General features: G+C 35.1%; 4 protein-coding genes across 12 annotated transcripts in view; 2 read left to right on the top strand and 2 right to left on the bottom strand.

Moving 5' to 3' along the window:
• The window catches only part of LOC111384136 (sulfite exporter TauE/SafE family protein 3-like), an 8923-nt gene extending 7811 nt beyond the window's left edge, over positions 1 to 1112 (top strand). Inside the window, exons 6-7 of the mRNA XM_023008385.1 lie at positions 436 to 515; positions 992 to 1112. Coding sequence (XP_022864153.1) covers positions 436 to 515; positions 992 to 1112 — 201 coding nt within the window. The remainder of the gene's footprint in view (positions 1 to 435; positions 516 to 991) is intronic.
• On the bottom strand, positions 941 to 5774 carry LOC111384134 (serine/threonine-protein kinase AFC3). Of its 7 annotated transcripts, none has more exons than XM_023008375.1 (12): positions 5467 to 5772; positions 5207 to 5348; positions 4614 to 4640; positions 4380 to 4533; positions 4253 to 4301; positions 3896 to 4010; positions 3656 to 3747; positions 3420 to 3564; positions 2467 to 2531; positions 2267 to 2364; positions 1838 to 1940; positions 941 to 1382 (listed from the first exon to the last, which is right to left on the bottom strand). In XM_023008375.1, the coding sequence occupies exons 1-12, from the start codon at positions 5566 to 5568 to the stop codon at positions 1245 to 1247; spliced, it is 1230 nt and encodes a 409-aa protein (XP_022864143.1). In that variant the 5' UTR covers positions 5569 to 5772; the 3' UTR covers positions 941 to 1244. The 7 variants fall into 7 exon arrangements, with proteins under 7 accessions (XP_022864143.1, XP_022864145.1, XP_022864146.1 ...); XM_023008377.1 differs by having other exon boundaries at positions 958 to 1382; positions 3420 to 3561; positions 5467 to 5774; XM_023008378.1 differs by having other exon boundaries at positions 958 to 1382; positions 4620 to 4640; positions 5467 to 5774.
• Positions 5775 to 15052: 9278 nt separating this feature from the next.
• On the top strand, positions 15053 to 22725 carry LOC111384139 (potassium channel KAT3). 3 transcript variants are annotated; one of them, XM_023008390.1, is made up of 14 exons: positions 15450 to 17149; positions 17232 to 17405; positions 17771 to 17986; positions 18208 to 18369; positions 18491 to 18548; positions 18741 to 19058; positions 19478 to 19717; positions 19928 to 20026; positions 20100 to 20132; positions 20736 to 20921; positions 21133 to 21210; positions 21359 to 21416; positions 22006 to 22155; positions 22429 to 22725. In XM_023008390.1, the coding sequence occupies exons 2-14, from the start codon at positions 17332 to 17334 to the stop codon at positions 22530 to 22532; spliced, it is 1776 nt and encodes a 591-aa protein (XP_022864158.1). In that variant the 5' UTR covers positions 15450 to 17149; positions 17232 to 17331; the 3' UTR covers positions 22533 to 22725. The 3 variants fall into 3 exon arrangements, with proteins under 3 accessions (XP_022864156.1, XP_022864158.1, XP_022864157.1); XM_023008388.1 differs by lacking the exons at positions 15450 to 17149; positions 17232 to 17405 and adding an exon at positions 15053 to 15426; XM_023008389.1 differs by having other exon boundaries at positions 15450 to 17405.
• Positions 22680 to 23486, bottom strand: LOC111384135. Its single transcript, XM_023008383.1, has 2 exons — positions 23392 to 23486; positions 22680 to 22852 (listed from the first exon to the last, which is right to left on the bottom strand). Exons 1-2 carry the CDS (start codon positions 23484 to 23486, stop codon positions 22699 to 22701), a joined length of 249 nt encoding a protein of 82 aa, XP_022864151.1. The 3' UTR covers positions 22680 to 22698.
• Between the last annotated feature and the right edge of the window lie 1126 nt (positions 23487 to 24612).

Here is a 24612-nt window from a genome sequence, read left to right as displayed (position 1 = left end):
TGTAAAATAAATAACGTGAATTATTTTCTTATTTCAGTTTACTTATTTATTTTTTAAAAATTTCACTGAGGTCTAACTGACTACCAATAAGTAGAGAGCTATATTTGCTAGTGCTGACTTTATTGCAAGGTTTAAAAGGAGTAAAGCATGATAAAGTGGCAAAACTTAAGCCAGTTAAGACCATTAATAATTCTAATTATTTTCGCTATTTTAGCCCTCATTTGGTTTCCAATAAACTTCATTTCATTTTTTTTTATCTAATTTTTAATCACATAATTTTTCATAAAATAATATTATACGTAAATTGATAGTTTTTTTTTAATTTTTTTTTTTAGTTACTCATTTTTCTAAGAACTTTTATTCCATCCATTTTCATTTCAAAAAATGGGTGCCAAATGGGGCTTTAATAAGATCATTAATAATTTTTCCTTTTAGTTGGTTATAAAAAATAGACCAAAATATAAAAAAGACGCGCCGCTTCCTTTTGCTGCCTATACTAAAAAATATAGCCACTGGTCTTTTGCATGCCTTCCTCATATAAGAGCTTATTTGCCATTCTTTAAAATTTTAAATTATTTACTATGATATCATCTGACACCACATTCACCCAATAAAATATTCTACACATAAGTCAATAAAATTTTCCTACTTTTTAACTACACATTCTTTAAATGATACTACTTAAAACTATTTAATTTTTCAAATAATGGGTAACAAATCGGAGCTAAGCTTTTTTCTAGCACCTCACACCTAGTGCTAGCCGAACCTAGGCCTTGCAGTTTAGAACACTGCTTTATCAAAAGCTAACTTGTATTTCTCTCCATCATCATGACCCATATACACCACACACACCCAAATTGCAAAATTTGGTCTTAAGATTTTACTTGAGATAAAGAAATAAAAAAATTCAATTTCTGTCATTCATCATCGACAAATAATATACTCCAAGGGACAAATATTTTCATTTATCTACTCAACTCCAATACAACAGGTTATCTCCATCTACCAAACAGCAACAAGAAGCTAAACCTTATCGCGCACAAAGCATGAGTAGGAAATCATTGAACACGCACAAAGTTTGCGGTGCCTTCAGAATTACACTAGAGTTTTGATTCTATCTAAGACGCATAGATAGAAATTTGGGACCAACGCTATAGTTCTTTTTTTCACATAGAGGGTTGGTTCCATAGAGCAGGACTACTAAACCCCTAGGACGCATTACCCATATCTTAATTAAGATAATATTAAGTCAGGCTCTTAAAGAAGGGGTGCTTGAGAGCTTGCCAAGCTGTGAAACGTTCACGTGGATCAAACTTCAGTAAGCCATGCAACAAATCAACGAGGGACGACTTCGAGGAATCTGCATGCCGGGAGATGAGATTCTGCATTCCATAGCAAAAGAGGTTATAGGTAAGAGTAAATAAGTTTTAAATAAATATTTTTAATTGCTTTAAGTTAGAAAAGAGTTACTTATATGAAAAGTATGAGTTACTTCCAACATAACTTTTTTCTTAAAAAGTGAGGAAACAAAAACTTCTTAAAACTAAATTTGATTTATTTTAAACTCCGTTTTTCTACAGACTTATTTTCAATCACATATTCACACAATAAAATATTCTACTCGTAAACCCGAAACTTTTTCCGACTTTTTAACCGCACATTTTCCTAAAAATCACTATTTAAAACATTGTTTTTTTCAAAATAATGGCCATCAAACAGGGGCAAAATAAAATCCACCACAGAGAGGACGTAGAAAGCAAAGGGAAACAGAGAATGAACAACCCATGCATAAAATATAGTAAATACAGGAACTGGGAGATGATTGAAAGTATGCAACCTTCAGCTGGTCTAGCTTCCTCACTGCTCGTATACTCTCCCTAGAAACTGCTCCTTCAGGCCAGTTAAGTCGTGATTGCTTGAAATACTTTTCTGCTCCCCGGCTACAATAAAGCAATGAAAAATTGAAAATCGTATAAACTCCTCTCTCTTTCATCTTTTAAAATGTAATTCCATCTCTGTGCGTGTGTGTGAGTTGTTGAGTTTGTTTTCCCTTCTCTTGAGGGTGGGGGCTAGCGACTACAATGAAGTGGCTGATATATTCTCCAGCATCAGAATATCTTATCATTGAATTCTATAGAAGGAGTAAGATACCATATTATCAACAGACAACCCATGCCCCCCAAACCAAGAAAGCAGCAACAGCACCATCACCAAAAGAAAAGAAAGGGGAGGAGAGCACACATGTTAACATGTTCAGGAAACTTACTTTGCTCTCCGAATCATATGCTCTGGCAGAGGTCCCAATACCCTCTCCATCATTGCCAAATGTTCCAAGTTCTCGTGTGTCTGAAACAATACCTCTCCCTGGAACAATTTCAATTTTAAAATATATGGAAAACTTCCAGGCACCAGTTATGCTAAATGGAAGAAGAATGATAAGGAAACAGAGGAGCAAGAACATCTAACTGTGCAAAGTTCTACAAGTATGCAGCCAATGCTCCAAATATCACAAGGGTATGTCCATCCTAAACCTGTGAGAAATGTTCATAAAGAAGGAAATAAGCAGCAGTTCTCTGAGATAATAAATTTCAGATACAACATAATTTTGACTCATTTATATCCCTAATCTATTTTGAAGAGCCACTTATATTTTGTAATCAAAATCTCCCAGTGAAGAAAGCATGGCAAGATTTCTTTTTTCATTGTCATACAAGGGTATTCTTGCATGCTTCTTGGGGATTGGGTAACATATTAAATAAATTCAAAATGTAATACTTGCATGGAATTACGTAAGTTCTAACTAGTTCAGAATAAAGGGAGGTAAAAATGGTACCTCCTACCCTAAACAGCCTCCCAAGAATAGAAAGAAATAGGAGTTTATTGCTACTTGTAGCCTTAATAAATTCTTAATTTTCATATAAAGGGAAGTGCTGCATCACTATGGTAGGATATACCAGTGTCGAAGAAGAAGATACGAACACCACACTGAATGTATATTTTCTTCAATATGCCAATACGAGACATAGTTTAAGAGGTCCCGGCCGTTAATAAACTTATGTTCCAATTATCTAATTTCGACCCAACTTACTTGATGCATGAAAATTTAAGGACTTGTATATGCCCATCACTAAAAAGTAATATCTGAAATATCTAATGAATAAAATAAAATGTTTATAAGCACATATGACGTGATTTGAGTCGGCATTTCCGCAATGTTCAGCATAAAATCAATTTCACGTCTCTAAAGATTTTGATACGTCACTGAAGTTACTCTCATGGCCTCAATATGGATTGTAGTTTCTGTCATCTCCAGATGAAAAGTTGACAAATCACTAATGTGGTCGGACTGAATGGACTTCTTAAGTAAATTAAGATGAATAGAAGAAATGTGAATCTCTCAGACAGCAGTAACTAGTTACCTAGAATAACCTCAGGTGCCCTGTAATGCCTTGTGGAAACAATGGAGCTATGAATCTGATTATCATGTGCAGTACTACCAAAATCAATCAGCTTAATGGCACTTGACTTTGGCAAGCACTTGAAATTTGTTTCATCTGATATCTTCTGTACCATCCAAAAAATATTATACAAAAAATATTGACCAAGTCTTTGCCTAATTATATAACGGTTTTCCAACTGTAGAAGGCCAAAGTACCTTGAAGCCAGGAAGCTTCACAAGTTTAGAAGATGCAAGAAGTATATTTTCTGGCTTCAAATCGGTGTGGATTAACCGTAAATCATGCATATCTGTTGAGTAAAATGAAATCAACACACAAAAATTAAAAAAAAGACCCAATAGAGCAAGATCCCTGGACATAGGAAAGAGCAACGGACAAATGGTAGCTGGTAAAGAAAACAAATAAATATGAATCAAAGCCAATGACAATACACAGACATGCTACAGATTCCAAAAGCTGGCGGCCAAACTCTCGAACAAGATCCACAGGAAATGAGGTGTATTTATTTCTCTTTAGAATATCAAATAAACTTGGTCCAAGCTTCTCAAACACCTGGTAACAACATTAAAATGCATTCAAAGGAAGTTTTCCGTCAAGTTTTCAGTGTTATGATGGAGCTCAAACTGAAAAAATTCAGCTTAAGCTTCCATAATCTATATATTTATCCACAAAGGGCATGCATGTTGCTGCATAATAAATGAGCAGTGCTAAGTATCACTATTTAAAGTGGAGACTATTCGAAGAGAGCTCAAGAAAAAAAGAACATGGACGAAGAACTTCATTGGAATACTTACTATACATATATGATTGCGATAATCAAACCAATTTAGCATCTTCACACAGCTGCCAAAAGGTGAAATAAATAAAACCAGTAAATTTGACGTGGAGCCATGAAAAACCAGGCATCTAGAAGCAACATACCCTGAATTGCCTTCATCATTCTTGGCAAGACGCTGAAGTACATCAATCTCCACCATAGCTGCATCACGATACTTCTGAATGCTTCTGATAACTTTGATTGCAACGTAGTCTCGTGTTTGACGATCCCAACATTCCAATACTCGGCCAAATGTTCCTACAGCACTAGCAATTTGCTGATTTCATACAAGAATATGAGAAAGTATAAGGTTTTGCTATCAGCACGTTACAGCTAACCTTCACCTATCTTGCTGAGTATCTTATCTGCAGAAAACAAGACAAGGCATAAGTTGAAAGTCTCAACTAAGCGCTGGCAAGACTCTGACTTCAAAGGGCTAATCAACCAAAAACCTTATCCACACTAATCAAATAGTATATATACCAAATCAGGCTATAAAACTTCAATCATCTGCCTTCCTTTAACAGATTTTGGTTGTTGAATTACTATGTGTTATGAGGCAGTAAAACTTCTAACTCTTCATTTTATTTCTGTTTCATTCAACGTTTATGATCTTTGAACAGCAGAAACAGCCTTGATGTTATAGGGAAAAAAATTGATGCCCGGTGACCACAGGCTTTAGAGCTTCACAACAATTTTACAGTCACCTAGTTTCACCTCAGCAACAAACAACTATTTCCTAGGCAATTAAAATCTCAATTCACAAATATACCAACGAAGGGTGATATCACAAGAACTATGCAAAATTCCAGTATCCACAATATTCAGTTCACATGTTCAGAAGAGTAAACAAATCAAGAAGTCCATTTCATGCCATCAAAATGCATAAACCTAATCAAAATTTCAATAGAAATTGAAAGAAAAAAATTACATCTCGGGGTGAGATTCTCGCCCAAGCTAAACACGTAGTGCCCCTCACGATCGTCATCCCTCCGCGGAGGCGAAACGTGTCGACGCAACACCGGAGCCGGGCATGGTCCAGCCTCGAAATCCTCACCGTCTCTTTCATTACCCTACAAAAGAATCCAGCCAAGCCAAGCGTCAGAATTTTCCCCCCCTTGAACGAATTGTTCCAACAGAGAAGAAGAAAAAAATAAAAAATAAATAAAAAATAAAATTGTAATTCGTAACCATCTCTGCCCGTTCAGACGGCGGCGGAGCAACGTCCCACGTCATACGTTGTCGTTTTCGATTGTGCCCCTCCCTTTTCTCCACTACGCCTCCTCCTTCCATAGCCCAAAAAAAAAAAAAGCGACCTTTGTAGAGCTGTATGTATATGTATGTGCTATTATGTGATGATTCTCTGTATTTGTGAGAAACAATTAGGTTAGAATCATAGAGGAAAAATTGGAAAATCTGCTAGGGGATTGGATTCTCTTGCTGAGTGCAGAATTTAGGGAAGAATGTAAAATGTATACTGCATCACTACGAAGTCATATGTTTCAAATGTAGTATTTATTTCAACGAAATTGTTAGACATTTTGTTGAGAAAAATGTAGGAAATCTGAATACTTAATTAATTTTAAGACACCAAAAAACGTTATCTTTTAAGAGATATTTTTTCTCTATTCAATAAAGTTACAATTTGAGTATGATAAAAAATCTCTTTCAGGATACAATGAAAACGTTTGATTCAAATTGTGACTATTTGATCAAATCAAAAAGACACTCGAAAATAACTGATTGATACCAAGAGAAAGAAAGAAGAATAAGTTTTTAAACGTGTTTTGCAAAAGAAAATTCGTTCAGAATTTATAGAAATTGAGGCAACCGTTTAAATAGGTGTGTCCCTTGAAATCTTTGTATACATCTACTGGAAGTGACTGTTAAAAACGAACAGATACACCTATTCAAAGACTTCTGAAAATAAAATTCTCTTTCGAGGGCGCTGCCCTCGATCCCGCAACTTGACCGGGCAGGTCGATCCCCGTTGCGCAGCGACAAATACTAGTTAAGGCGGCAAATCATTCGAAAAACAAAAATAAATACATGCAAAATGATGAAAAATATCTAACACATTTTACTTGTTGACATGACACGATAACTTTTACTGTCATCTTCAAATATGAAAATTATAAGTAAGGTTCTCTCTACGGTGGATAAAATAAAGACTTTTTATTGTAAGTAAGAGAACATGAGTGTCTATTTCGGACCGCATCCATCTTTAGTTAAATCGAACAATAGATGCTTACGGTCATAGATGCACTTCTATCGAAATGGTTTTATATAAAAAATCACAAACATCCGTTAAGTGCAACAAAACATCAAACAAACAAATAATTTAAGATGTGTGAATTCATATGATGGTTATAATCAAATTATAGGAATGTTTCGATTAAACTAAACAAGCCCCAAAAAATGTAGAGATAAGGAATATTAGTTTTAACAATAGTAGGGGATATTTTAAAAATAAAAAATAAATAAAAGGATAGTATTTAGTGCTTGTTTGGTAGGAATTTTATTAATTGATTTTTTTATCATTAGAGATAAAGTAGATCCTATCTATGGGAGAAGAATTCAAAAATGACGGTTGAAATAGTAAAATAACGATCAAAAAATTGATGTTAATTAAATTAAAAACCCTACCAAACATGCTCTTAAAATAAATTTTCTTTGCCATCACACTCGAAAGCATGATTCCCACGTGTGCTCCTTATGTTAGCACATCAGGTAGTAGTGTGGCTGTCAGCATATGCATTAACTAGCAAATAATGCTTTTTAACCTCGCTGATGTTATAATTCCAATTTATGTGGTATTAAAAAATAAATTAAATTAAATGTGAAATTAAATAATCTATTTAATTATACTTATTATTAAATACCACACTAACTTCACATAAACTGAGGTTATAACTCGAATATGGCTAAATAGCATTATTCCTAACTGTAGTCACTACAAGGAGAAAGATTGTAGTAGTGTTAGGATCAATCATTTAAATTATGACATTTTATCATTCTTGAATTGTTGTCTTCTCGTGTCACAATGTGTCTGACTGGTGTTATGACGTGCCTACGTTGCTGCCTTCGAAGTTCACTTCGTTTCTCTATTATCACTTCAAATATCGAGTTATCATTATTTGAATGATTCAAGATCCGAGATATTTGTCATAATCTAAATGCTGATTTTACCAAGTACACATATATGATCGTCTTTACACTACTAGAACAATGTGTAAATTGATTTAAAATCATGTTGAGAAGTGTTTATAAATGATTTATACTGTAATTATGTAGGTATGAATGGTGGATAAGTGGGCAATACTTATGGGCTTTTGAAATGTGTATGTGATAGCTTGAATCCAAGAAAATATTTTACTAGTCTGTATTAATTAATTTTTAGATTAAATATTGTCCAACTTTTTAGGTAAAATAGTTCTAACTGTATGAGTGACAATCGAATAATTGATTAACCAACAACAATTATCAAAATATCGGTAAAATAATAAATTCAGACAATGACACGCGATATACATGGTAAACCCCTAATGAAAATAATGTCAGACATAACTGATTTGATATAAGAAAAGGATACAATCATCTCAAGTTTATGGGTATTACAATGATATCTTAAACATAACTACGAAAACTTTATATTATTTTATTTTTAATAATTTTATTGACATGAGTAATACAATTTTATTGTTATTTGTTGCTAATTATTTATGTTGTGACTCATTAGTCATGCTAATTGTTTAGAATATAAGAAAAAGTACCGCAGAAATAAATAATTCACAATAAGTTGTGTAGGGTATATAATTCTTTATGTTGACCTTCGAAAATGGCCAATAGGTATTGTTAGAATGCAATATGCAGGTGGACGTATTTTTGTTATATTTCTACTAGAAATATGAGCGTTTTTGGAAGAAGAATATAGAGATAAGGGAGAGATATATTATGTTCTCTCTTTTCATTTAAAGATCCATCCTCCAAAATGATACAAGAAGGGGAGTATTTATAGTGTTAAACGAGAGATGTTGTCCATTGGATGAGAAGCCACATGGCTTCATCTCCTTGGCCAAAGCATCTAGTCCTAGCCATCATTTTTTACTTCTTAGCATGTGGTACATTTTATGTTTTTATGCATAGGAGTCATCCTATTGACAAGACAATATATTTATAATTATTACAAAGGTCATATCAATCAGTTCCTAAGATACGCTTATCAAACCCTTTGGATGTCAAGGACCTCGGTGCCAAGGGGTTCGACAGGAACACGTCAACCCACTTCAGATGAATAAGGTCAGAACCACTTTGGAGAATTCTAGCAAAACGACCTCGAAGTTCAGTGCAACAACATCGGTCATTGACCACTTACAAAGTGCTGCGTTTTAGGGCCTCGGCCACTTACTTAGGGCTTCGGCTTAAGGATCTCTTGAGCCTCGGTTTGAGACATATAGCTCTTCTTGAGCTTTGGTGGACATCCGTAAAGGCATGTCGGCAGGCACTTCGACCATCTTTGAAGGCACTTTGGCTTACCTTTTGGAGAGCATCGGCTTGGGCTTTGTAAGCACCTCGGCTGAGCTTTGGAGGCACCTCAGTTGACCTCCTTAAGAGCATCAACTCATCCATGCATTCCACGTGTATTATTGTGGTGCCTCCACGTGGCATTGCATATTCGACTAGTAATAATACTCCTCCAAATCTAGGTCGTACATTCATGTGCGGGTCAGACTTTCTTTGTATTGCAATTTTGCATAGTTTTGGTAGTTCAACTGCTCGTTTTGCTTGTGTTTTTCTTTTCTTTTTGAGAGTGGTTCTCGTCGGGATCCTACTCTTTGTTTATATTGCCTCTTCTGGGCTGATTTTTTTCATTTTGAGGATAGCCCACTTCGGGGTTCAACTTTTTTTGGTTGAAGTGCCTTTCTTGGGCTACTTTATTTTCTGAGGTGGACCTCTTCGGGTTCCAGCTCTTTTTGTTGAAGTGCATCTCTTGAGCTAATTTTCATAGAAGTGTCTCTTGGGCTGCTTTCTTTTCTGAGGTGGACCTCTTTAGGTTCCAACTCTTTTTGTTGAAGTGCCTCTCTTGGGCTGATTTTCATAGAAGTGCCTCTTGGACTACTTTCTTTTATTCCTTTGAAAAATTTACCTCGAAAAATGCCATATTTTGTCGAGATTTCGATAGCATCTCCTTTGTAATGTGGACTAGACTAGTCTACTACACATATATCAAATAAGCACAAGGTCCATTTTGCCCCTCCAAATATCCATAAATGGCATCTCATATGTTTCCAAGATATAATGTACAAGAAGCCTATCATGTACCATAGTAGGGCATATGCCTGATGATAGTGTATGTAACGTGACATTCATACCAACACTGGTAAAAATGATGTCATGAGTCATGAAACATGCGAGCAGTGATGTAACATGCGTGTTAATAGTAATTACAATAGTCCCTAAATCCAGTCATAGATATTCACATAATGGGGATTTAAAAGTGAGATGAAAATTTACACAGGCACTTATCATGGACGTTGTCTAAAGCCTTGAACATATATATATATATATATATATATATATATTCATTTTCTTTTACTTTTTTGTAAGGGGCTTACTTTTCTGTGCAAATGCATCTTTCATGGTGTTTGATCCATCAATGGAAGGTTTCTCTTCTCTCTCTCTTTTTTTTTTTATTTCCTTGTATGGTGGATGACTCATCCATGTCAAGGGCTTCCTGCATGGTGGATGGTTCATCCATACAAAGAATAATATAAGCTTTTTGAAGATAAATAAAGCCATGGTATAGCTAAAGTAGATGCGTAATGAGCTCTCTAAAGATAAGTACAGCTGTAATGCAACATTTTGTATGGTGAGGCATCTCGTAAGGCAAGGAATGAATATCAAGTTTGTGGCTCAGCTCGAACTATCGGAGTCTTATAAGAGGACCTCGGATAGACGAGGTTTTATAGCTTGGCTCGACGATAGTGAGGGGCAAGGATTAAACATCTCTCGTATAACTTTCAAATTATCGAAGTCTTATAAGCTAGCCTCAGAATGATGAGGTCCTATGTAGCGGAGGTGCTGAAGCATTGGCAAAATGAGGCCACATATGGTGAGCCTGAAGCATTGGCAAGGATGAGGTATTGAAACATAGGCAAAGATGAGGCCTTGATGAGACCTTGCATGTTAAGATACTGAAGCTTAGGCAAAGACGAGGCCTTGCATGTTGAGGCACTGGAGCTTAGGCATATGAGACCTTGTATGGTGAGCTTCTGGAAGCTCATGCTTATACATAGGCAAAATATTAAAATTGCCTTTAAGTTCTTCAATAATTTCAAGCCTAGGTCCCTCAACTTTTGATCTGGTACAATTTGATCCTCATATTTTGCCTTCTATTTCAATCATACCTTGATATATTGCATTCATGGTCCTTCAAGTTTCAGAATATCTACACTTCAATCCCCAAGTTCACATTTTTATACACTTTTAGTCATTTTCTCTTCTTTTGTATTGTTCCACTCCTTTAGAGAGCTCCCATTTGTAAAATGGGTCTTCTAATAACCTTTCACCAGAGACCTCTCCTTTTTCAGGGGTCCTACTTATTCATGGCCTCTTCTTTAGAGGCATTCTCCTTTTGTAGGGTACTTGATCCAAGGCCACCTTTTCAGAAGGTCTTTTTATTCATTACCTCTTCTTTAGAGGCCTTCAATTCTTAGTTTTTCAAGGCCACTTTTTCAGTAACATCCCCTTTTCAGGGGGTCTTCTTATTTGTGGCCTCTTTTTTAGAGGCCTTCCATTCTTATTTTTTCAAGGCCATTTCTTCAATGACATCCTCTTTTTCAGATGTTCTTATTTGCGGCCTTTTCTTTAGAGACCTCCCCCTCTCAAAGGTCTACTTATTCAATGTCACTTCTTCGGCGACCTCCCTTTCTCAGGGAGTCTACTTCTTCATGGCCTTTTCTTTGGAGACCTCTCCTTATCAGGGATCTACTTATTCGAGGCCACTTCTTTAGCGGCCTTCCATTTTCAGGGGGTTTTCTTCTTCATGGCCTCTTCTTTGGAGGCCTCTCCCTATCAGGGGGTCTTTTTCCTATTTCCTTGCATTTAGAGTTGTTGTACAAGGCCTTTGTCTATATGATGCTTCTCATGTTGGTAGCCATTCTGCTACTTTTTGAGTGAGTTGGACAATTACTCTCATTCTAACTCATCTATGCTAGTGATGAGTTCGGCGATGACTCACTGGGGAAGTTCTCCAGGAGATCCATTCTTCAAGTGTTTTCCTATCCCTCCTAAGTAGGTCTACCTCACTGCTTGAACTCATTTTTCCATACAAATCTTTTCTTCAAAGATATGGGGGTCATACGAATGGATTTTTTATCTCAATATATTCTTTTTTTTTTTTCAAACAATATCAACAATCCACGTACTGATGTAAGCTCCAAAGCTTTTTCTTAGGGCTTCTACTTGTTCTTTCTTCAAGAACAAATTTTTTTTTCAAGGGAGATGCCCAACTCTCTAATGGCAAGTTTTTTTTTCACGGGATGTTCGTGGTTATAGTGTGGTTTTCCTTAGACGATGCTAATTTGTTGACCTCCGAAAATGACCAATAGGTATTGTTAGAATGCAGTATGCATGTGGACATGTTTTTGTAGTATTTCTACTGTAAATATGAACATTTTTAGAAGAAGAAGATAGAGATAAGGAAGAGATATATTATGTTCTCTCTTTTCATTCAAAGATCCATCCTCCAAAATTATACAATAAGGGAAGTATTTATAGTGTTACACATGAGATGTTGTCTATTGGATGAGGAGCCACATGGTTCATCTCCTTAATCAAAGCATCTAGTCCTAGCCATCATTTTTTGCTTCTTAGCATGTGGTGCATTTAATATTCTTAGACAGAGGAGTCATCCTATTGACAAGAGAAGATATTTATACTCATTACAAAGGTCACATCAATTAGTTCCTAAGATATGCTTGTCAGACCATCTCGGTGTCAAGGACCTTGGTGCCAAGGAGATCGGTAGGAAGACGTCAACCTACTTCAAATCATCAAGGTCAGAACCACTTTGGAGAATTCTAGCAAAACGACCTCGAAGTTCAGTGCAACAACCTCGATCGTTGACCACTTATACAGTGCTTTACTTTAAGGCCTCAACCACTTACTCAGGGCTTCGGCTTAAGGACCTCTTGAGCCTCCGTTTGAGACGTGGACCTCTTCTTGAGCTTTGGTGGACATTCGTGAAGCCACGTCGGCAGGCACTTTTGCCATCTTTGAAGACACCTCAGCTTACCTTTTGGAGAGACTCGGCTTGGGCTTTGTAAACACCTCGGCTGAGCTTTGAAGGCACCTCAGTTGACCTCCTTAAGAGCCTCAACTCATCCATGCATTCCATGTGTATTATTGTAGTGCTTCCGCATGGCATTTCATATTCGACCAGTAACACGTTATATATTTATTCTTTTAATAAAGGATTATAATTTTTTTTAAATGAAAGTCGAGACAAATCCACACTTCAATTGATTCTATAAAAGCAAGGTGAGCGAGGCTTATGATTCTTATTCATGTAAGTATCATGCACAGTAACTTGGTATTGTCGGAAGTGAAGTTGTGAACTTGGTATTACAATGATTCTTATTCATGTAAGTATCATACATAAGAATCATAATAACTTGGTGTTGTGATTCTATAAAGTTGGTGATGACGCTTTAAAAGACTGACGGCGAAGTTTGGTTCTTGGGGTGGTTTTTATTTAATTTAATAAAATTTGAATCTCTTCCAAAAGAAAAAAAAAAGTTAAATCTACAATCGTATGTTACATAATCAATGAATCGTAATAGCGAGATTATTTCTTCACCGGGCTTCTCACTACATCAATCTTTCTGAATATCTTGCTTTATTTTGTAATCTAAACAGTCCCTTAACGTGATATAACTTGAATAATAGTAATTATTTATGGAAATTAAATTAATCTTTACAAAAAGAAACATGATTCACTATAACGAAAGAAGTATTTTGTTCTAGAGTTCTCTATAGCATTTGATAAGAGACTTTTAAAGGATTTCAGAGTTTCAGTTTGTAGTTATTTTCCTAAAATATGTGAGAAACTATGATTTGTAATCTGTCTAGTTTAATGTTTTGTGTGATGCTTCATGCTCAAACAATTCTATAAAGTCAAGAACTTGCATTTAACCTTGATTTTCGTTTATTGAGGCATAATAAATTCATAAAAGAGGATGGGAGTGATCACAGTGATGTTTGCGGCAACCTTTATGCAAAGACCTTTGTAGGAAATGGCCAGTTTGGGGAGTCTCCAAGCTATGTAGTGAAATTTTCATTTCGTGATATTGTTGAATAATACTCTGATGTTTTGCTTTCAGAAAAAATACAAGTGATGGGATCAGAAGCAGACCTACTTGAGGTCCGACTGGGGCGGCCGTCCTCGCTCGATTTTCAAATTTTCATTTTTCTTCAGGTTTTTTCAGGTTTTCAACGCCCCCACTGAAATTACGTCCTGGTTTTGCATCTGGATGGGATGGATAGGTAAAAAATAAAAAAAATATAACATGGACTGCAACATTATTAAAAAATTAATTGAAATTGAAAATCTTGAGATAATATTCTAAAATTAGAACATGGAATGAACTAATAATTAATAACAATTTTACAAATCTCAATTGACTTTGGTTCATTTAAGGCCTTTCAATTATAGAAATCTTGAGTCAACAAAAATTTTGCATTTATCTTATCCACCCCCCAATTATCATAATAAAGAATTTGCCACATTGCTGAAAAATAATACGTTTCTCAATTCTGGCCGGTCCATTTATGTAAGAAATTTATTTATATATAAAAAAAATAAAAGGTCAACTAGCATTCATTTTCTCTTTTCATCTTTCGTTCTTCGACTTCGAGAGTAGGGTATTTGTGCGTGTATTGAATTCATACACATCAAGTAATTAAATTCATTTTTATGTGCATATTGGACATTCACTTACGTCTTTTTAAATTATCAACGTCATAGTTGATTTCATCGAGATAGGTTAGTAAATTTTATTTGATAATTCTGTTTTTTAATTACATAATGATGAATAATTATATATTTTTTCAATATTTTTGGAGTCTGGTAAAATAATCATCAAAACATGACTAACCGACCATAATAGTGAACGATTTGCCTTTCGAGAGATTAAGAAGTTCTTCGAACTTAATTATTCGTAGCAAACCATGAATGAATTTGTAAATAGATTAATAAATCAGAAAATTAGAAAACCATAGGTCTCAAATAAGTTATTCACTAATTAACACTTACATTTTGTGAATACACTCGTTCTTATATTTCAAAGATCATTATCGCCCCCTTCGACAATACATTTGTAGACAAAACATCGTCATCACTTTTCTAGGTGAAGTTATTTTATGCCAGCGTTTTTTAAAATCCCTTTTAATCAGACAATTAATTTCTAAAAAATTGTTTAAACGACAACTTCAAACCCTAATCTCATGTCAATCTATAAACAATAGATATTTGTGTATAATGTGTATGTATATATGTGTATCTATAGGGTGGTTTCTATCATATTGTTAGTCAAACTCTTACACATATAATTACATTATCTTTACTCCATAATTGAACTTCAAACAATAGACTTAATTGTCTATATGATATTATATTACATAACCCTATACTAGAAAATTTCATATAATTATGGCGAGAGGACAAGTCAATTCCCTCTTGAAACTGGACTTCTTCTTCTACTATGAAACTAATTGTTATAATTCCTATTTAAAGCGGATTGTTGTAACTTTTGTAATCTGTAATGTAATAAAATACTTACAGTAATTCGTCCCTTCGACTTCATTGCATATTTATATATACCATACATACATAATATACATCTTGTAACTCTCTCTCTCTCTCTCTGTGGTGCAAATTAAAATGTCTGTATTAGATACAAAGTCCCCGGTGCCACCATTCTCGGAGACAAGGACGCCGGTGCCGCTTCTATATCGGCGGCATTCGAGCGGCGAAATACGCAACTTAGCCTCGATTTCCAGCAGTCTCTTGCCAGCTTTTGGCACAGTTGTGGGTGAGGGATCGGTAAATTTGAAAAAATTTGTGATTGCACCTTATGATCGAAGATACAGGTCAGTTTTCATTCAATTTCCATATTTATTTTTTTTTATGACACAGAATCTGACGAATCTTTTTTCTTTATTTTCCTTCCTATTCCACCACTCCCTACACAATCACCACCGCCTCCGACTCTGCTACGTCTATTTGTTTTCATCAAAAAGCTTTAGCCCTTTAGTTTCTTAAATTTATCTCCACACCTTCATAGCTGTGTACAGCTTATTAAGCAAGTAATATCATAATTCCTCATTATGTAACGTTAATTATCATTCTTTATTAGGAACAATGGCAGCCAAGGTTTCAAATTTTGTAGGTTCTACCAAACCTTTTATTTATAGCAGAGTTGGTCCCAAAATCTTTCAAATTTATGCGATGGAAGAAAATCTGGACGATTTCGAACAAAAATCCATTAGTTGATAATCTAATGAATTTGACCATAAAACCCTTATTTTTGGCCAATTAACTAATTTTAGATAGAAACCGTCCAGGGGTCATTTTTGCCTGGACAAATTTGAAAAGTTTGGGGACCAGCATTGCTACTAATCAAAAATTTGGGGTAAAACCTAAAAACTTTGAAAGATTTAAAACTGCACCTGCAATTATTCCTTCTTTGTTACCTATATTGAGTATTGACACGATTAATATATTAGACTAGATAAAAATGACTCATATTATTATTGTTGTTATTATTATTATTATAATTTTATCGATAAATGCAAACTTTCATAGATCAAAATTCATTTACAAGTATACTAAGCATACTCGGACAATCAAAAGTCAAGTAATCAATACATGTACACTGAGCATACCCAAGTAGACAAACATAAAATGATGTACAAACGATGGTCTAAAGGCGCACTGCTAAAAACTCAAATTGAATTAAAATATACGAATACAAAATAAACATAGTTTTGTATATGTGTGTTTTAATTCGTCTAACAATAAAGTCAACTTGAGGCTTAAGATCTTCAAAAATATTTCTATTCTTTGCCATCCAAATGTAATACACAGTAGTTGCAAGTGCTATACGTTTTGCTTTACTTTGCCAACTCTTTCCCCTGACTTCATTTTTCATCCACTTTAATGAGCTCAACAAAGTAGCATGTTACGCCTTATAGCCAACCAACCACAGATTTGGTCCCAAACATCTTTGCTAACCGGGCATGAAAAGAAAAGATGATGGACAGTTTCCTCCATTAGTCCACAAAGAGAGCAGTTTCAGTCCATTTGAAGATAATAACTCACATTATTATTTAATTATGTTCAATGTTGCCTCGTGATCGGATGGTGATGCACCACTTACCGTGATATTTTTAACAATAATTTCTTGTGATGGATAATGGTTTACATTAGAAAAAATATATATAAAATTGTTTGCTTAAGCCGACACCCCGTTCTCTAGGCTTGGACTGCTTGGTTGGAAGCTGGAGCCAAGGTTTTTGACTTATTATGGTAGACAATTTTGCTGTTATCTATTGTAGATCATAATGGTGCTTCTATCTACTGTAAACCATAATGGTCTATGCAAGCTTTTTTTATTCAAAAAATAAAATAAAATAAAAAGGAATTGCACCCCTAGCATAACTTTGGGGGGTGGGGGGATTATGTGATGTAATTTACACTTTTAGGTAGTGTTGGCCCAATAAAAAAACTAGAATTGGGCCAGACCCATCTTGATTGACATTAGGTGTTAAACAAGCTCAGCCCTCCACGCACTGGCTCGAGGTAGCATATAAGGTGAGCTGGCTCGTTTCACCAACTATGGACTCGACTCGCCCCACCATGTCACCCCTACTAAAATTTTCATTTTCACTTACAGATGACATCCCAGCTTGTGAACCAGCTAACTTGCTTTGCTTGCACATGAGCTAGCCCACTCGGCTTGCAAGCCAACTCATGCGAGTTGGCAAGCGACTTGCATGAGAAATTTGTTGCTCAACTCGGCACCAACTAGTTGTCTTGGACGCGAGCCAATCTGTTTGGTTGACAATCAGTTTGTCCCACTTTACTCCCCTAACTAATTTACATCCTTATAACAATGTGCATGTTACCAATGTCTAGAAAGTTGTAGTGAATTATTGATTTTTGGGTTAACAAAATCTTGCTATCTTCCCAAAGAGGATCATATTTCCAACATGCAAACCCTCAAAATCTATCAATTAAATCATCTACAAATTCAAAGTCGACATTTTCTCTTAATGGCTAAAATTAGACATTCGGGCTTAATTCAATTAAACTAGACAAGACAATAAACAAATATTTAACACCTATCTTTTCTTTAATTGTGCCGAATTCGATACTAAACACGCCAGAAATGTTAGTGTAATTCAATCTGGATAATGTAAGTGAATATTGCAGGTGGTGGCAAACATTTCTTGTGTTATTGGTGGTGTACTCAGCATGGTCATCCCCATTCGAGTTAGCATTTAGAGAAATGGGAACGGGTCCACTCCTGCCTTTTGATTTGGTGGTTGATGCCTTCTTCGCGATTGATATTATTCTCACTTTTTTCGTCGCTTATTTGGACAAATCAACTTATTTGCTTGTCGATGATCACAAGAAAATAGCTTTGAGGTATACATAAATTTCCATACTTTAGTTCAATAACAACATTGGCTGAGAGAAGGTTTGATATAATTAATGTGCTAATGAGGCATTTGATCAAGTGAGAGTACCTTGGATTTGACAAAATCAACGAACATAAACGTATGAAATCTTTATTTGTCAGCCAGTCCATTCTCACGCATCAAATGTGTCTAATGAAGAAATCCCGCTGCATCTACTATTTATTTCAGGTATGTGTCAAATCTCTGGTTACCAATGGATGTGGCCTCAACCCTGCCATTCCAATCCATATACAGAATTTTCACTGGGAAAAGGCACCAGGGGGAGGTCTTTGGCTTCCTCAACATGCTCAGGCTCTGGCGACTCAGGCGTGTTAGCGAATTCTTTTCTAGGTACCATTACATAGGCCCACAACCTTTAGCATTTTCAACAAAACTTTTAATCAAAAAGTCCTATAAAGTGTTAAATGTTTCGCTATCTAAATAGTAACCTAAATTAATACCTTTCCATCAGGCTAGAGAAGGATACTCGATTCAGCTACTTTTGGACAAGATATTGTAAATTGATATGTGTAAGTACCTCGTCCTCAACTATACTCACTTCACTTGCATAACATTCACAACTAGGATTGTCCATTCAAAACCTAATGGTGAACATGGCATTTTTTTATTCTACGTCAACTCAATATCAACTATCTAATTTACGACACTACCTTTCAGATAAACAGACTACTCAGACTAGGTTTTACCTCTGTTTATCTCAGGTGACATTATTCGCTGTACACACGGCAGGCTGCTTCTACTTCTGGCTCGCGACTCATTATAGCCAATCAGATAATACTTGGATTGGGGCTCAAGTTCCTGATTTTGAAGACAGGAGTGTCTGGCTAGGATATACCTATTCCATGTATTGGTCAATTGTTACCCTTACAACAACTGGCTATGGAGATCTGCATGCAGAAAACACGGGGGAGAAAATTTTTTCCATATTCTACATGGTTTTCAACATCGGACTTACTGCCTATTTGATTGGGAACATGACCAATCTCATTGTCCATAGCTCTGTCCGGACATTTGCCATGGTAATCTTTTGCCAACACTTTCACAGTATAGAGTCGCGGAGATTAGCTAAACACACGAATGTGCAAACCACACCATATACAAGAATTTTGAGATGTTGGTTCCACATGATCATGCACTCATGCGATTATCCTATCTATTGTACATCTACACACTCTTTACACTTCTAGTTTGTTTAGCTAACTTAACAAAATTCATATGCCATCGAGCCATAATAATTTCAGCAGAACTGTATTCTGATGCAATAAATTTAAATCTTCTTTTATTTTACATTTTTCTATAATTCAAAGATCAAAGACATACCAAATCACTTTTCATTGTTTCAATCCTCCTAAAAATAGTGCTTGTTCAGATTTACGTTAGTACATATATCTCAGAAACGTTCACAGCAATATAATTCTGTTTAATGGTGGTTTTGAAGAGGGATTCCATCCATGAGATCCTGCGATATGCAAGCAAGAATCGACTTCCAGAAGGCTTAAAGGAACAAATGCTAGCACATGTGACACTTAAGTTCAAAACAGCAGAACTTCAGCAAGAAGAAGTGCTGCAAGACTTGCCAAAGGCAATCAGATCTGGCATCGCTCATCATCTCTTCCGCACTACAGTAGAAAATTCCTACCTTTTCAAAGGAGTATCTGAAGACTTTATTGTTCAGTTGGTAATGTTGTTTTCCTAACATCATAATTATATCTAATTATCACATATTATGGACTGATCTATGGCCTATCTTAATATATATTTTCTATTATAATTGACACCTAAGAGTAAGAAGTTGAGAGAACATGGTGGCATTATTATAGAGATTTTGATGTTTTGAAGTGGAACTCTTTACTTCTCCATCACAAATGTTTACATATTTGTTCCACAGGTTCCAGAGATGAGAGCAGAATATTATCCCCCCAAAATGGATATTATCATACAAAATGAAATACCAACAGATTTCTACATTATAGTATCTGGAGCAGTGGTATAGAATATTCTCATCACATTTTCAATCATCATTAATCCTGTATGCATAGCTGACAAATCTAATTCTGCAGGACGTAATAACACACAAGAATGGAACTGAACAGGTAAGTTTCTGAATTGTTTATTTGGGAAAACAATATGCTTCAGTATGTCATTTGTTTATTTAGCTTACAAGGGAAGACATCAATAAGTAGCAATTAGAATTCAAGACCATGTAAGATCAAACTCATTTAAAAGACAACAGAATGAATAAAGCAAGTGTATAAATTGGGCCTGATCATCTTACTGGGATAGCATGCGACAATTGATGAAATTTCTTCATGAAAACCATGCCTTGTCCGGTATTAATCAAGATGTCCAAAATCTGTTGAGAAAATAAAGAGAGATAAAAAAGTCAACAATGTAGAATACCACATATATGTTTCCATCTTGTGATAATGTATAAGAAAGAAACATGTCGAAGATTGTAGCTAGTAAAAAGGGAACAGAATTCGTTTTGACCTTTGAAATAGAAGAGTTTTTAAGAGTATTTAAACAAAAAAATCATTTCACCAGGTTGTACAGCAATATTTTTCTCGGCTTTTGGTTAATCAAAACTATGATAAAGTTAACTTAGCAGAACTAAGTTAAAAATCTATCATCCGTAAATGCTAAATCTAAAAGTAACTTCTTTCCTGATAGACAAAGTTAACTTGGATCTTTTGCAGTTCCTCTCAAAATTAATGTCCCCAAGTATGCTTGGAGAAATTGGGGTGATCTTCAATATTCCTCAACCTTTCACAGTTAGAACAAAGAGGCTTTCTCAGGTCATTCGGATTAGTCATAATCATTTCAAGCAACTGGTGCAGCCGCTTAGTGAAGATGGGAAGATTTTTATCTCTAATTTTCTTCAGGTTAGAATTCTAAAACTTAGGAATTCATTAATGCATTAAAGATCATTATTTTCCCTATTAGTAAGAATTATGCATCTTACACTCTAGTGAATAATACTGTCATGGCATTGTTGGTCATTTCTTGGAATCATCTTCTCTCTTCTAGAACAGCATCCTCAAATTACCAAGCATTGAACAGAAGTATAAACCTACTAACATTTCCAATTCTCAGCATTTGAGAGGCCTAAAGAAGGAGGAGCTAGAGGAGATACCATTTGTAGAAGAATATCTGGCTGACTCAAACTTTGAGGTTTTTATCTTTCTTTTCTTTTTTGTTTTGCACAATCTAATGAGAAGTCCAAACAACTGACTTTCCATTAAAGTAGTTATTAATGCTTGATGCTAAATGCAATGAAATACTTTTCTAATGATACAAATGAACCATTTGTTCATTTCAGGCCATACAAACAATACATGAACCACAAAATTATGGGGGACTGAACCAAGAATCAAACAGTAAGCTCTCAATTCATTTGAAACAGTTGCTTTATTTGTGTGCATAAAGTACGGAGTGCATTTTGAAAAGTGTGCAGCTAATGAAGTATACAAATTACTTGGAAGATGTAATAAAAATGTAGTGTTACTATATTCTGTAGAAAATGGGAACTTTCAGTTGTCCTGCAAATGACCTAAAGAAGCTAAATCACTGGTCAAGTGACTGGTTCATCATTAAATAGATAAAAAGAGTTTAATAGGACTGCCTGCAACTTTTTAATGAAGGGAGAATTGTATTTTCCATCTACCTTCTACTCCCTTAACTACCTTAAATGGGGTGTATGAGGAATGCCAACCTAGATACTTCCAGTTGACTACTACTCTTCCTCGGCTAGTTCAATCAAATGCCAAACCAAATGTTTTAATTGACAAATAAGTGAATCGCACTCTATGTCTGAATCTGTAATTTCATAAGCATGCAATTTAGGGCAAGGGAAAAACAAAAGTGAATAATACAGAATCATGTCAATTATGAGATAATTTGCAGAAGTGATCTGTCGTGATACATCACCCAACTACAACATAAATTCTTCTTCAATCTATTTTGCAGGCATCCCTACATTTTATGCATCATCAAGTACAATTCCTGCAAGGGTCGTACTCCACGGGCATCATCCAGACGACAAACAAGAAGAAGAAGAAAATGGGGGAAAACTAGCACATCTGCCTGATTCAATGGAAGATCTTCTGACATTAGCAGGTGAGCACCATCGTAACATAGTATTCTAAGAAAATAGACTACTCATGGGCAAAGGGACCTGGAAATAAACTTAAACTTTTGTAGCGACACTGTCCACGAAAATCTAGAAATCATCGTAGTTGCATTGTTCCTTTCTAATCCAAATCTCTCTCTCTCTCTCACTCACACACACAAAGAGACATTTTTAACCTGATACTGAACGAGTAGAAAGGTAGGAGAAAAGAAGACCTCAATGATTTTTACCTTCGGCTAAGATATTTTTGGTGAATGCAGAAAGGAAGTTGGGGAAAAGAGGAACCACAGTTCTTATTGCCGATGGCTCCCTAGTGGAAGATTTAAGTGTTTTAAGAGATAACGATCACTTATACATATTTTGAGAACAGCCACCTTGAGAATATGCTACTACATGAAATTAATATTTTTCAATGAGTATAGAGCAAGAAAAGAACAGGATGATGAACCAGATACTTGTACACATAAACAAAATACACAAGCTTGAAATTTACAAGTCAAGATTGAAGACAAATGGCCAACATTAGAGCTTCAGTTGAGATCTCTGTTAAGCATGTTTAGAACAGCAAAAGCAGCTTTCTGAAAATGCTCCTTCTCTTCTTCTAAGTTTTTCTTTCTCTGGAGAGCAGAGTCTTTGGACTTTTCTATATCTTCTAGTATTTCAGCAGAGTTCTGATCGATTTCCCTGTAAAGTTTGTATAAGTTGAGATAAATTCTGAAGTGACAATTGTAAATTTTTTGTTGTTCTATACGAAATATTCGACAACTCTCCCAATAATTTTACCAATACCAAAGAAGACAACAATAGAAGAGAATTTAGAATTTTACTGACAGCCATGCAATGTGATGAAAAAAGAGGGCAAAAATTCAAGGGCTAAAAGTTGAAAACCAGCAGCTTGGAAATGACAACAATAGGTGAAATGTGGGCTAAAACTTATATGATAGGACATTTTTAGTCTATGAAAACTAGAAATATTCTGAAGAGTGAGAGCATCAAGAGGATTGAAGTAGAGGTAGTGAAAAAACCAATTTCTATGCTTTCATTTGAGAAGAGGCACTAAATTTTGTGAATCTGACATTTATTAGTTAAAATTGTTCAACAGATGAGAATGAACATATATAAATTTGTTTAAAACTTGCTAATCTGACGTTTTTTAGTTAAGATTGTTCAACAGATGAAAGCGAACATATATAATTTTGGTTAAAACTGCTTGTTTGACTCACTTTGTCATTTTAAGCATGTTCTCCATTGCAACTTGCACCTGCTGGGAGAGATCTGTGTTCATCATATGACCAACAATTCTTCTCAGTAGATACATAGAGAATATAACGAAGAAGAAACTGTGAGCAATTAAAATCAAATGTCGATCTAATTACTAAGTACATTTCATCAACGGCCTTAAGAAGCTACATAATTAGGATATCCAGAAACAGACTGAGATTTCTTTCTTTCAGCATTAGAAAGTCAGTGACATCTATAACACCACCAGAATATAATGCTAAGAAGTGTATTATTGTGCAGTGATTATCTCGTCTAAATTATATATATATATTTTTTTTTCACAGAATTTATCTGAAACATGTAACCTCGTTCATGGTAGCTCATCCGATTAAATTTTTGCTTGTTTATAGAATGATTCTAAAAGATTAACCAGTGGCTTAAGCAGTCAACTTGACCTACATCTGGGTTTTGAAGCCTAAAAATAGTAAATAAAACACTACTATGACAAAGCATTCAATGTCCTCCTCCAGAGGCTATCATACTCGTGGATGAAAAGATCAACGAAGTCAGAATGGCAGCTTAGTGATGTTATATTTTCAACTGCTTTAAGAAATCATTGAGTCTGATGTAACAGCTCCATTGTGAAGGAAAATGATATAGGTATGCATGCAAAAATCCATAACGTTAACTATTAAGCTTATCCTCTAGAAATTATTTATGGAAGAAAAGGAGAATCAACTGCTGTCTTTACAATCAGAGCAGAGAAATACACCTGCCAATTATGGTCTCATAATTTATATTCTGCAATTTCAAAACATTTGCTAATACAGATGAAGGCCCTCAACCACTTCAAATCTGTGTTTGTTCACATTAATTTTTTATGTTAGCATCCGAACTCCAACAAATCACACTCATATTTGTTTGAGTTCCTCCAATTCTATTTTAAACTTGAATTTCCTACGGAGAAATATTGACTCCAATCATTTTATAAATTAGACGATCCTGCCTAAATATCAAACTAACCACGCAACACTAAATACAACGTGAATTTTGACGGAGAACGGTAATTATATTTTTGCCACAAACGAAATTCGAAGGTCAGAATTCTTTAGTTCCTTGCTTTATATATATCCAAATAGCGTCGATCTCTACGTATCTGCGGAAAATATTACAATCGAGCAAAAGATGTGTGCTATTTAAATTTAAAACTACACACATTGTAC

Source organism: Olea europaea, unplaced genomic scaffold (genome assembly GCF_002742605.1).
Source record: "Olea europaea var. sylvestris unplaced genomic scaffold, O_europaea_v1 scaffold2854, whole genome shotgun sequence".
NCBI lineage: Eukaryota > Viridiplantae > Streptophyta > Magnoliopsida > Lamiales > Oleaceae > Olea > Olea europaea.
This window is presented reverse-complemented; position numbering and strand designations above follow the sequence as displayed.